This window comes from Pantherophis guttatus, chromosome 4 (assembly GCF_059756535.1).
Source record: "Pantherophis guttatus breed Tessera chromosome 4, ASM5975653v1, whole genome shotgun sequence".
Lineage (NCBI taxonomy): Eukaryota > Metazoa > Chordata > Lepidosauria > Squamata > Colubridae > Pantherophis > Pantherophis guttatus.
The window spans coordinates 7,916,666-7,930,790 of record NC_142066.1 but is presented as its reverse complement, the minus strand read 5'-3'; the positions used below and the strand labels follow the sequence as shown (position 1 = coordinate 7,930,790).

Here is a 14,125-nt window from a genome sequence, read left to right as displayed (position 1 = left end):
TAGTCCTCAGGATAACGTTGAGCGAAACCCTGAGCTACAAGTCTGGCTTTGTACAATGACTCACCATTTGGTTTCTTTTTGATTCTGTAGACCCATCGAGTGCCAATGACCTTTTTGTTTGCTGGAGGTTTTGCAGGTGTAAATACTTTAAGTTTCTTTAGACTGTCCATTTCAATCTGCATTGCATCATACCATTTGTCTTGCTCTGAATCAGGGAGCTGCTTGATTTGTGTGAAATTATCAGGTGGAAGTGTAACATTGCAAATCAAAGGCAAGGGTGCTTTTGTCAGTTGCCAAGAATATCATTGTGGAGGGATCCCTTTTGTGGCCCTCTTGGAACGTCTCGGGACAACTGTCCAGTCTTCTTCTTCTTCGTCCTCGTCCTCACTTTTGTCGCTAGCGTCAGCATCCGCGGCTTGCGAAGACGGAACATCGGGTTGAGAAGAATCAGTGGAATCTTGATCATCAATCCGCGTAACATCAGCAGTATCATCTCTGGGAAAATAAACTCCAGGATCATTGGAATGAATCCTGGACCAGTCAATATCTTCTTCAAAATTAGCAGATTGGGAAATCACAATTACATGTTTAGAGTCAATAAATTTGCTCCACTTTGAGTTATCATCAATACCCATAAATCTCAGTCTCTTTGCTGCTGGACCTCCTTTTCTTCTTTGAGCTAAGGGAATGTTCACCATAGCATATGAACCAAAAATATGGATGTTTTTAAGATCGGGCTTGTAGCCATACAACATGAAGAAAGGAGTCTGATTTGTTACACTGCTCCAAGTACGGTTGACAATGTAATTTGCATACTTGATAGCTTCACCCCAGTATATCATATCAAGATTGGCGTCTTCTAGGAGACAACGCATCATGGTTTGCAGTACCTCTCCGTTGTGAGCCGGTATGTCAGGGGGTGAAGTCTGATGAATAATTCTATTCTTACGCATCCAGTCCTGGAAACGCTGAGACATGAACTCGGCACCACGATCACTCTGGATTCTGGCGATGCGAACTTGGTATTGGGTAGAAACAAGGGTTGCAAAGTCTTTAAAGATCTGAAAAGTCTCTGATTTTTCTTTCATAGGATATACATATCCATATCTAGAGTAATTATCAACAATTGTTAGAAAATATTTTCTACCACCAAATGATGGCGGGAAAGGACCAACTATGTCAATGTGAACCAAATCAAAAATGCGTGTTGACAGGCGTGTAGCGCGTTTGGGAATGGCTGCTGCTTTGGATTTGGCCTTTTTGCATACAGCACAATCCAAAAACACCTTACACCCCTTTAGATCCAAACCTTTTGCGAACTCCGGCATCTTCCTAAGAACACGGAAACTGGCATGCCCCAATCTTCTATGCCATTTGTGGATACACCTGGAATGCAAAGGTTTACCAGTTAGTGAATTCTCAACATTGACATTTTTATGCGGAACCTCAGGCTTGTTCTGAGCAACCTGTTTACCAATTCTCTTTTTGTTGGCTTTAGGAGCCTTAGGGGTAGCAACAGGATCTCTCTCTGGAGCATCTCTCTCTGGGCCTGTGCTCTGCCCTTTTGGAGTTTGCATACTTGCCTGTGTTTGTGTTTTAGGCTTTGGCTTTAAGTAATAAACACCACCAATTAATATGGTTTCAGCAACAATATCTCCATCTTTAACTATGTAACTTGCTTTTTCAAGGTGGTGAACTTGGAACTTTAACATTCTAGACAAGTGACACTGACTAAGCAAATTACTGGTTGCTGTTGGTATGTAATAAACATCAGGAATGAATGCATCGAGCTCTTCAACATAAACAGTTCCTTTTCCTTTGACCTGACAAGGATGATTTGAAAAAGAATAAAGTTCACGTAGTTCTGGTTCAGGCTCGTGCATCTCTGTGAAAAGTTCCTTTCTGTAGGTAACATGCAATGCTGCACCACTGTCCAAAGTCCACAGGAGTCGTCTGTCGTACTCTGGTTGAGGTTGTGGATCATTGGTTAAAGCCAGTGTGGCGAGTGGAGTTTGTGGATCACACCGGGGACCACGACGACCTTGTCTTCCGCCTCTGCCTCTGCCTTTGGAATCTGTTCCTCTGGGCTGGTACGTGACGGTAGCTGGAACTCGTTGGGGACAATCCCGGGTGGTATGTCCCACACGATCGCAGGTGTTGCATCTTGGCATCCTTGGAGCGTAGGTCCTTCCTCGGAAGGGGCGTCTAGCTGGAGCTCTTGATGCGGGTGGTCCTCTCAAGTGTGGAGTAGCTAGCATGAATGCCTCTTCTTCAATTAAAAGTCTACAAACATTGTCCACTGTGCGTTGAGCAATAGGGACTTGGTTAATTTTTGTAACAGCATCTTTCCATTCATAATTCAAAGAGTTAATAATGATGCTGATCATTTGAATATCTTCAATGTTATGGCCTCTTTCTCTCAATTCTGTTCTCAGACCTTTCAGTTTGGTCAAATGTCCTCCAATTTGTTCACCAGGTTTCAATCTCGAACCGTGGAGTTCAGACATTTTTAGTTTTGACTCACCAGTTAGTGGAGAGACAGAAAATGCGTGGTAAGGGGCCTGCACTTGGTATGCTGGCTGTGCTGGCAGAAATGCCTGTGGTATTTGCTGTGCCTGTTGTGGACCTAAAAATGGTCTTGGTTGTGCCATTGGAGGTGGGCCAGGAGGTGGCCCTATTTGCACTTGTGGCTGGGGCACATATGCAGGCATTTGTAGCTGCTGTGGCTGATGCACTGGAATCTGCTGTATTCCAGTTGCCATTTGTGCTTCATCTGCAATATTGGCATGACCTGCTGGAGATGCAGTCATTTGCCTTTGCTGCATAAAGTTTAATTGTGTTCCATCTAAAAGGACACCAACACCACCAGGGGGTGTTTGAGTTTGGGCCTGTGGAAACACTTGTGGCATTTCAGCTTCCTGTAGTAAATTACTTTCGCCAGCAGATGGTGCTGCACCTTTGGGCAGCTTTGCATACGGGGCATTGTATGCTTTAGAGTAGGAGTGGTTATGTAAGACATGTGTAACTTGATCAGGGAGACTTTCATGTGACGTATGCAGTGCTCTTTGCCTTAATTGGCCTGACACAGAATCCACCAGGGGGAGTGTCTTTGGCTCTGAGCAAGAAGACAAGATGGCCTCTTTTGAAAATCTTAAGTTATCTCCCATATCTTGCTCAAGCATAGATATAGCCATTTTTGCCTGGGATAGCTGCTGTTCATAGAGTTTTATACGGTCACGATAGGCTTTCATGGCCAGCTGATCCAGGGTGAGCTTAGAGCTTCGAGGAGAATAATGAATTGTTTCTCTCTCTGCGTGGGAGGAATTTTGCTCAGCAGTGCTTGCACCGAGCTTTACAAATTCAGAAGGTTCTGGGGAGACTTTTTCAGAGCTTGGAAGATCAGAAGAAAATGTTACTGACCTCAGTCGTAAATCATCATCTTCAAAAACAGCTTCTGTCTTATCTCCGTCCATTTCTGTTCCCACGGCTTTTTCTTGTTCCAGGCGTGTGGCTGTAGTAAGGGGCTGGAAATCTGGAAACCTCCTGTCTGCCACCTCTTCGTTGGAAAGATCAATCAAATCATTTACGAAGAGTGGTCTTGGTTTCACTTTGCCTTTTTTCTTCTGTTTCGGCATCTCAGCAATATAATTAGCGTACCTCAGTAGCTAAAAACTAATTGCCTATGCGCTCTTATCAGAAGTAACAAAAACAAGGAAAAGCCATAAATCAGACCATCCTCGTGCTACCAGAATGTCAGGGCATTTATTAATCCCATGTTTGGCTCTGGGACTAATTACCCTGGTTTAGAGGAGGAGATGAATCGAGGCTTATTCCAAGTTGCACTATTCTGATAAAGAAACGCGAAGAAGGTTTCTAATAAAACTCATTTATTTGTTATAAAGAAAATAAAACACCTCACTAACTAAGAAAAGTTAATTGTTACATTTTTGAAGTAATTCGGGCCGGCTATCTTTCAGCCGGACCTTGCTGGAAAAAAGAACAAAGGAAAGAGTGTGAGAAGGAATGTGGGTGGATACGGAAACACGTAGCTTACTGATAAGAAGTTGGCAAAGCTACGGAGAGTCTGACAGTCCAGAAATAATGAGCTCAGCTGGTAAATAAAATAACGCAGTGACACTCTTTCTAGAGCCTCCGCATCTTTTTTACATCGTGGTGACCAAAACTGGATGCAGTATTCCAAGTGTAGCCTTACCAAGGCATTATAAAGTAGTATTAAGACTTCACGTGATCTTGGTTCTATCCCTCTGTTTATGCAGCCCAGAACTTTGTTGGCTTTTTTGGCAGCTGCTGCACACTGCTGGCTCATATCTAAATGGTTCCCCACTAGAACTCCAAGATTCCTCCCACAGTTACTACTATTGAGCAAGGTACCACATATATGGTACCTGTGCATTTTGTTTTTCGTTCCTAAATGTAGAACCTTACTTTTTTCACTGTTGAATTTCATTTTGTTAGATAGTGCCAAATGTTCAAGTCTGTCAAGATCCTTCTGTATCTTGAGCCTATCTTCTGGAGTGTTGGCTATTCCTGCCAGCTTGGTGTCATCTTTAAATCTGATGAGTTCCCCATCTATCCCCTCGTCCAAGTCATTGATGAAGATGTTGAAGAGCACTGGGCGTAAAACAGATACTATTAGTGATGGAGACAACTGTAACTTTATGGAGCAAATTGAGATTTTGCCCATGCCTTGCCCATGAGCTTCCTATTCCTGTGCAAGAAATGTGTTCTATTGGTTTTTGTCGGACTCCCAGGGGACTATGCAGGGGTCATAGCTCACTTTGTAGGCAGTCAGAATCAAGTTTGGTTGAACCTTGGACTGATATAATGTTCCTTGGTGCCATGTGGTTAGCTCTGCTGCAAGATGGATAGAGGGCTAATCCTATTATGTCCTGGGGAGGGATGGTCTTTTGTCTTGTAGATAGGCTGGACCAGTCTTTTTTCTTGTAGATAGGCTGGCACCAAAATATATGCTGGGGGCAGTGAGCTGAGGCTGAGTTTCTGTTTTAATGGAAATATTCTGCCTTTTTAATATTTCCTAAAATATTTCATTCTTCTAGTAAAGGGGAGGCTGTTAACTTTCTACAGTACATTGTGAAAGACATTCTAGGGAGATCTAGAAATAATGGAAAACTCCTTAAAATGAGGAAATGCCAAAACATCTATGCATGTTAATACTATAAAAGGAAGGTGAAATGCATTTAGCATTCATTGTAAAAACAACATAAATTTCAAAAGAAGAAGTCTATTTTGTGTGGCAAATTCCCCTTTGTACACTTTATTAGCAATTCTGCATTTCAAAAAGCATTTGAACAACAGACACTTATTCTTTCATCAAAATCTAAGTAATTATGTCCTACAGGAATCACCTTATTTTCTTCCCTAGGCAAAAACATCAAAGACTGCACAGAAGGTTATTTCAATTCAACAACAATCAACGTATCTTGAACCCCAGAGAGATTGGCACAAAAATAATAATGGCTGTGTGTCAGAGTCATTGCAATGAGTTTCCTCCCTCTATTCTCTTCTTCCAGTGTATCTGTTCAAACGCTGATTCTATTGAACACACAAATTTTCCCTCTCATGGATATCCAAATACCTATTGGTGAATTCTCTGATTAGGTCGACTCTCAGATATAAACCTTGAATAAATCACTGTATTAGCTATTGGAATAATGCAACCTTTATTGTAGGATGAGATGAAAGACAGAGACATTATCAAAATGTGGCTCCTTCTAGTGTTTGTGGTGAACAAAATAGTGACTCTGAGCTGCCCAGCAAGTGATGCTTTCCTTGTTCCACATGAGTGGTACCAACCTGGTGACCTCATCGTTGGTGGGATCATGTCCCACACCTATTACAACCTTCATGAAATTAATTTTAATGAACATCCTTATGAAACATCTTATGACACACCAAGGTAAGGATTCTTTTTTTCTTTTTCTAATGTTAATTAGTTTCCCAAAAATTGCTTTTGAGAGTAAAAGGTTCTCAGTAAAAATGTAGCCTTTATATCTAATCCAAGTCTATTTTTCAAATGTTTTTAGTTATGGAATAAACCTTTTTCTTTACTTTATGGTGAAGTGTTTGTCATATAATGTATGAAAATTTGGTTGAAATCATCTTTTGAAGAACATTTAGTAAGCTTAAGATAATGTGTTTTTTTTTTAAAAAAAATCGGTATTGTCACTCTTAACAAAAGATGCATACAATAAATGACTGATACATGCTGGAATTATTCATATTCCATTCCTTGGGGGAAATTAGACACTAAATGAAGTTTCATGAAAAAGCACTATTTTTTATATTATTGTAGAGGATATTCGTTGCAAATCGTGCAATTACTGTAGAAAAGCAAATTTGAACTGTGTACAAATTATTCAGTATTTTAGAAAATCTACTACTTTCCTACCTTCATTAGAGAATGAAATGTTTGCTTTTTCATATAGAAATGATGCCACAATATGAGAATTTGCCAACTTCCTTTTTCAACTGAGGTATTTAAATCATTTGCAGTGTATTAATCAAATTCTACCAGCACATCCTTGCCTTGGCCTTTGCTGTGAAAGAGATCAATGAGGATTTTCAGATCTTACCTAATGTCACTCTTGGGTTCCACATCTATGACAGTTACTACGTTTCAAGGAAGACCTATCGCAGCATTCTGGACCTACTTTTTAAGTCCCAGGAATTTGTCCCTAACTACAAATGTGACACCCAGAAGAATCTAATGGCTATCATTGGGGGATTGAATTTTGTCACATCATCTTATATAGCTGAAATTACAGGATTGTTTAAGATTCCACAAGTAAGTTCTGAAAGGGTTGAGCAGAAAATTCTTAATTTTATGGTTGTTAACAGAATAATTAATGGGAATCAAACATTAGGCTTGGATTTCTGTTAAGATGTTCTACATGGCTTAAGTTCTACTACTTAGCCTTCTTTTCTGAAACTACAATGCCAGATACAGGAAATGAGTATCAAGGATCAATATCTGAGAGAAGATTTGAATGGCTTCTTTTAAAACAGTTGATCGAGTACATGTGTTTGAAATATTTTCACGCAATGAGAACATCCTCAGAATAACAGAGTTGGAAAGGACCTTGGAGGTCTTCTAGTCCAAGAAATTTATTATTAGATTCTTAGAAGAATGTTTGGGGGGGGAATACTCCTTGGATATATTTTATATGAAAACAAGATAGGAAAATTAAATTTAAACTAAAGACTCTAAAGAATGCTCCTGGAATTTCTTTCAGCTGACATATGGCTCATTAGCCCAAGAGGAATTTCAGACCAGTAAGCTCTCTTCACTATATTTCATGGTCCCCAAAGAGGACCATCAATACATTGGGATCATCCAACTGCTTCACCATTTCAGGTGGACGTGGATTGGGATATTTTCAATTGATAACAGCAATGGAGAAAATTTCTTACAGAAAATGCAGCCCTTACTTTCACAGAACGGAATCTGCTCAGCGTTTATAGAAAGGCTTGCTCAACAACTCCACTTGGAAAGATTCTTAGAACTTTCTCAAATGATCTCCATTATTTCCAATAATATGAGGAATAGCAAAGCCAATGTGTTTCTTGTCTACGGAGAAGCCTATATAATTATATGGCTAAGATTTGTCACATTTCTGGTAGATCCTGAAAGCAAGGAAACTGCATTATTAAAGAAGGTGTGGATCATGACTGCACAGATTGATTTTGTATTACCAGGCACTCATATCAAATGGGATCTGAAGATGTACAATGGGGCTATTTCCTTCACTGTTCACTCAACAGCAGTTGTAGGTTTCAAGGAGTTTCTTCAGACCATAAATCTTCTTTCAGACTACAGAGATGGGTTTCGGCAGAATGTTTGGGAACAATCATTTGATTGTTCATTTCCAAAACCAGAATTACAAGGAATGGACAATGCTCAGTGCACTGGCGAGATGAAGCTGGAGGATCTTCCTTCACCTGTGTTTGAAATGCAAATGACTGGCCACAGCTACAGTGTCTACAATGCTGTTTATGCTGTGGCTCATGCTTTGCAGGCTCTACACATGTTGGGGTACAATTGGAAGAAAAGTATGAGTAAAAACAATGATCTTCCAAATCTGCAGCCTTGGCAGGTATTCTCTTTGAATTGGACTCTTCTTTCATTTCAGTGAGCAGTTTGATGTAGAATTATGCTTTGAACCCATTCTGGAAAGTCTTAATATTTTCTGCATGTAGAATTATCTTAAGTATGAGAAAAACATAGAAATAAGGAAGAATGTCTTGATAGAACAATGAATTAATGCAAAAACTTGTCTTTGCTACATAACTGGAGATTTTAATGAAGTGATTGGAGAGTCATTTGTCTAAATTGTTGTAGGGTCTTCTCCTTGAGCAGAGTTGTGTACTAGAAGACCTCCAAGGTCCCTTCCAATGTTGTGTTGTATAAAACAGATACAGAAAAAGTGGTTTGTGTTCTTATTTTATCATTCAGGTATTCTGCTATTCTGATCACCCAGAAGCTACTATAAGAATCATGATTTAGGTATTAGTAGGAGTTATTTAATAAATCACCATAGATTGCACAATAAGCATTAGTTAAGATGATAATTGACATTACATTTCATTGTCTCTTCTAAAAAAAATAATCAATTCTCCAAGAACTTTTTGAGTGGCTCATGAACTTTTCATGAGTGACAAGCTGAGATTTCTGTCTCTATCAGAGATTTAGGGGAATGAAGTGGTCCTTCTTAGATGTGGCTTGCATAGTTTCAAACAACTCTATCTTTGCAATAGTCAAATAATGCCTAAGTCTCTGATTCTAAAATCTGGCTAAAAGAAATGAATCAGACTCCCAAATAGCTTTGTACCAGTGAGGAAAGGATAGATATGTGGATTTATGTGGTTTAAGTAGTGGACATAAAATATAATTGAAGGACCTGACATAATTCCAAAAGCCTATTTTCATTGTGCTTCAATTTATTTCTACCTTTCCTGAAAATAATATCAAAGAAATAATGGAGTGGGCATGGAAATATACATGTCCATATTGATTATCAAATTTCTAAGCTTACATATTTATTAAGAGTTATTGGAATATAAAGAATGAGTGAATGAAATTTGAATATGTTGTTCTCTTCTCTGTTATATTGCTTTCAATTGTCTACCTCTTCTCTTTCAAGCAGCTTCATTCATTTCTTCAAGGCATTTCTTTCAACAATTCAGCTGGGGAGAGAGTGTTCCTGAATGAGAAAGGAGAAGCAGCAGGTGGATTCGACATCACCAACTTGATCACTTTTCCAAACAGATCTTTTCAGAGAGTTAGAGTTGGAAAGCTGGATTTAGAGGCTCCAAAAGGGAAGGAATTATTCATTGATGAAGATGTGATTTTCTGGAACCCAACTTTTAACCAGGTTTGAATTATTGTATCAAACATGCTTTAATCCATGATGTTCCGATATTGAAGGTAATCCCTTTAGAAATTCGATTTCTGTTTTTTTAAAATAAAGATTGGCACATTCTTTTCAAATTTTGTTGATGATCCAGCACTCATCAATGTGACAAAATGATATCACAATGCAAAAAGCCATGTTTCTATATTTGGTTTGCATTTCCATTTGAAATCACAAGAGTGGCCATGTTTCCATGAATTTATCATCCTGTGTAATTATCTGCTCTCCCTGCCCTTCAAACAGGACCTTTCCTACATCATTGCAAAACTAATTTCCCTATATAAAGGATAAAAAATACAAACAGTTTTAAATATCTCCCTTTTCAAATCCTTTTATGATTATCACCAGGTTCCTCCACTTTCTCGATGCAATGACCCTTGTTTCCCTGGGTCCTGGAAGAAGGGGATTGAGGGGGATCAGTTCTGCTGCTATGACTGTATTCACTGCCCAGAAGGGAAGATTTCAAATCAAAATGGTAGGGTATAAATTCTACCATTTTTCCTTAGACTTAAGCAAGCACTAAAAAACTACTTGATGGATAAAATTAATGAGGTGATTTTCAGTATTATGGAATGCATACATGATGAAGAACTCCTTGACTTTTCTTATAGATATGGAAGATTGCTTTGAATGTTCAGAAGACCATCATCCAAATAAAGAAAAGAAAGGATGCATTTCAAAAGTGCTGATGTTTCTAACCTTTGAAGAAACCTTAGGAATTGGTTTGTCCTCAGTAGCTCTTGCTTTCTTCTTCTTGACATCTTGGGTACTTGGAACTTTTATTAAGTACAGGGATACTCCTATTGTCAAAGCCAACAATCGGTCCCTCACCTACACCCTTCTTGTCTCTCTTCAGCTCTGTTTTCTCTCTTCTTTGCTCTTCCTCAGCCAACCTGGCAAAGTGACCTGCCTTCTCCGACAACCAACTTTTGGCATCACCTTCTCTGTGGCCGTTTCTAGTGTACTGGCTAAAACCATCACTGTGGTTGTGGCTTTCATGGCCACTAAACCAGGATCTCAGATGAGGAAATGGGTGGGGAAAAGATTGGCCTTTTCTATTGTCCTCTCCTGCTCTCTCTTCCAAGTATGTATTTCCATTCTTTGGTTGTCAGCATCTCCCCCATTCCCTGAGTTGGACACACATTCACAGTCCCAAGAAATGATTTTACAATGCAATGAGGGGTCAGCTTTCTTCTTCTATTGTGTCTTGGGCTACATGGGTATCTTGGCCATTGCCAGCTTTATTGTGGCTTTTTTTGCCCGTAAATTACCCGACAGCTTTAATGAAGCCAAGTTCATCACCTTCAGCATGTTGGCCTTTTGCAGTGTGTGGATCTCCTTCTTTCCAGCCTATCTGAGCACAAAAGGCAAAGCCATGGTAGCTGTGGAGGTCTTCTCCATCTTGTCCTCCGGTGCTGCATTACTGGGATGCATATTCTTGCCAAAGTGCTACATCATTGTTTTCCGGCCACAGCTCAACCACAGGGAGCAATTCACAAAAAGAAATTAGTACTCCATGTGATCTTCTTTCCTCAAACAAATTGCTGACAAAAAAAGAAGAGAAAGTTTTCTACAAGAAAAATATATAAAAATATTTCTTTCAAAAGAGGATTTGTGGAAGATTATTGTTAACACTGATGTTTATTATAGGTGCACATTCCAAGAGAACTACTTGGGTGCTTCCTGGTTGTTGAATATAACATTTTGTCTCTTTCAACACTCTATTTCAGCAGTGTCAAACCTTATTTCATTGAGGGCCGCATCAGGGTTGCATTTGAGTTCGGGGGAGGGGCAGTAGTCATGGCCAAGGTGGGCGTGACTGGGCTTGTCATGGCCAGGGTGGATGTGGCCAGCTCAATGTCAGTCATGAGGTGGCCTGGGCAGGGCTGGGGGGGATCCATTGTCTCCAGCGGAGGAAGGCGAGATCAGGGGGAGAGGCTGTGATGGCCCGCTACAGTCCTTTGCCAGCAAAAACAGAGCTTGGTAGGATGTAAATCTGGTGGCCCACGGGCTGGAGGCATCACACCTAGGCCACGCCCACCCCAGCTCCCTGAATGGGAAAAATGTCCTAAAAGGTCATGTGATGTCAATGTGATGCAGCAATGTTTAACGTCCATGGTTTACAACCATGGTGCTTAGATGTGGCCTGCTAGCCCCCCTGGTAACATCAAAGGACCGGCCTGGTGACAGAAGAGATCTGAGGCCACTACAGGTGCCCCCTAACATGAGTGACATCATGCTGGCCATGCCTACCCTGGCCATTCCCCCCCAAGCCCCCCCCAAGGTCAAACACAACTCTGATGCGACCCTCAATGAAATCGAGTTTGACATCCCTGGTTTAGAATAAGAAGTCTGGCAAATCAGCTGAAATTCAGCTCAAATCCTAGAAAGAAACCTGGAGGAAAAATTTTGAGTGTTCACTAGATGGAGGTGACAGAAAGTTGTAAATTTATATAGGTAAACATGTAGATATATAGATGATAAACATATAGGTAGGTATTTAGGTAGGTAGGTAGGTAGGTAGGTAGGTCGGTAGGTAGGTAGGTAGGTAGATAGGTAGGTAGGTAGGTAGGTAGGTAGGTAGGTAGGTAGGTAGGTAGGTAGATAGGTAGATAGATAGATAGATAGATAGATAGATAGATAGATAGATAGATAGATAGATAGATAGATAGATGATAGATAGATACAGTAGACAGACAGACAGACATTTCATAGATGCTATGGATAGGAAAAATGGACCAAATTATAATGATAGTCCAACCCTAATTAAAAAGGAGTTACTCTGGACTTCTCTGCAAGTGATGCTTCTCCTGTTCTTATCATTGGTGACAGGATGTCCCACATAGTTTACCAGTTTTATACATTGAAATTTAAGGAATATCCTCATATAAAACCTTATGACATATCATTGTAAGGAGTATTCTTTTCTACTTATTTAAGAGAATTTATATGTTCACCCATTTACTGTCAGTGTCGCTGAGCTGCTTAAAAAAATAAATAAAAGAAATATACAAAGAATAAAAACACACCGCTGGGGATAACAATCAGTAAATCGGTTGAGCCACTTCATAGTTTAGTTTAGTTTAGTTTATTTGATTTGTATACCGCCCTACTCCCAAAGGACTCAGGGCGGTGAACAGCCAACAATAAAATACATAAATGCACAAAATTTAAAAACCTGATAAAATCAAATTAAACTTTTTGGCCCAGACAAATTAAAATACCCCAATAATTTAAAAACAGATTAAAATTTACATATTTAAAAAGGGAAGAGATCAGGCCAAGCCCGCTTGATGGAATAAAAAGGTCTTCACAGCACGGCGGAAGGAGCGCAGATACGGGATCCTCCGTATCTCCGGGGGGAGCTCATTCCAGATGGTAGGTGCCCCCACAGAGAAGGCTCTCCCCCTAGGGCCGCCAGTCGACACTGTTTGGCTGACGGCACCCGGAGGAGTCCCTTTCTATGAGAGCGTACTGGCCGGTGGGAGGCTATTGGTGGTAGTAGGCAGTCCCGTAAATAACCAGGCCCTAAGCCATGGAGTGCTTTAAAGGTGGTAACCAAAACCTTGAAGCGCACCCGGAAGACCACCGGGAGCCAGTGCAGCTCGCGCAGGAGAGGTGTTACATGGGAGCGCCATGTCGCTCCAATTACCACCCGCGCGGCCGCACTCTGCGCCAGTTGGAGCCTCCGGGTGCTCCTCAAGGGGAGCCCCATGTAGAGAGCATTACAATAGTCCAGGCGGGAGGTGACGAGGGCATGAGTGACCGTGCGTAACGAGTCCCGATCCAGAAAGGGACGCAACTGGCGAATCAGGCGGACCTGATAAAAAATCCTCCCGGTCACGGCCATCAAGTGCTCTTCTAAAGACAGCCGTGAATCCAGGAGGACGCCCAAGTTGCGAGCCCTCTCCGTGGGGGCCAATGATTCCCCCAATAGTCAGTGATGGCGTCAACTGGCTATATCGGGATGTCGGAAACCACAGCCACTCGGTCTTGGATGGGTTGAGCCTGAGCCTGTTCCTCCCCATCCAGATCCGTACGGCCTCCAGGCACTGGGACATCACTTCAAGGGCATCGTTGGGGTGATCCGGGGTGGAGATGTACAGCTGTTTGTCATCAGCGTACTGATGGTACTCCACCCCGAAACCACGGATGATCTCGCCCAGCGGCTTCACATAAATGTTGAACAGGAGAGGTGAGAGGACCGACCCTTGCGGCACCCCACATGTGAGGGGCCTCGGGGTCGACCTCTGTCCCCCTGTCAACACAGACTGCGACCGGTCAGAGAGAAAGGAGGAGAACCACCACAACACAGTGCCTCCCACCCCTAACTCTTCCAACCGGTGCAGCATGATACCATGGTCGATGGTATCAAAAGCCGCTGAGAGATCTAACAGGACCAGGACAGAGGAGCACCCCCTGTCCCGAGCCCTCCAGAGATCATCAACCAACGCGACCAATGCCGTTTCCGTGCTGTACCCGGGCCTGAAGTCCGACTGGAACGGATCCAGATACGTCGTTTCATCCAGGTGCTGGGGGAGCTGTTGCGCAACCACACTCTCAACAACCTTCGCCACAAAACGAAGGTTGGAGACCAGACGATAATTTACCAACATTGCCGGGTCCAGGGAAGGCTTCTTGAGGAGAGGCCTCACCACCGCCTCTTTCAAGGC

General features: G+C 41.6%; 1 protein-coding gene across 1 annotated transcript; it reads left to right on the top strand.

Annotated features, from left to right (window-relative positions):
- Positions 1 to 5,741: 5,741 nt before the first annotated feature.
- Positions 5,742 to 11,169, top strand: LOC148113657 (vomeronasal type-2 receptor 26-like). The gene is made up of 5 exons (XM_087893245.1): positions 5,742 to 5,938; positions 6,535 to 6,826; positions 7,275 to 7,314; positions 9,757 to 9,927; positions 10,064 to 11,169. Exons 1-5 carry the CDS (start codon positions 5,742 to 5,744, stop codon positions 10,960 to 10,962), a joined length of 1,599 nt encoding a protein of 532 aa, XP_087749371.1. The 3' UTR covers positions 10,963 to 11,169.
- The last annotated feature ends 2,956 nt before the right edge of the window (positions 11,170 to 14,125 follow it).

Excerpts from the sequence above, each read along its gene's own strand:
- LOC148113657 (XM_087893245.1), top strand. The coding sequence starts at position 5,742 with ATGTGGCTCCTTCTAGTGTTTGTGGTGAACAAAATAGTGACTCTGAGC. Across the intron at positions 7,315-9,756 it reads CCAAGAGGAATTTCAGACCA|TTTTAAATATCTCCCTTTTC; the intron begins GTAAGCTCTCTT and ends AAATACAAACAG. Across the intron at positions 9,928-10,063 it reads GAAGATTTCAAATCAAAATG|ATATGGAAGATTGCTTTGAA; the intron begins GTAGGGTATAAA and ends CTTTTCTTATAG.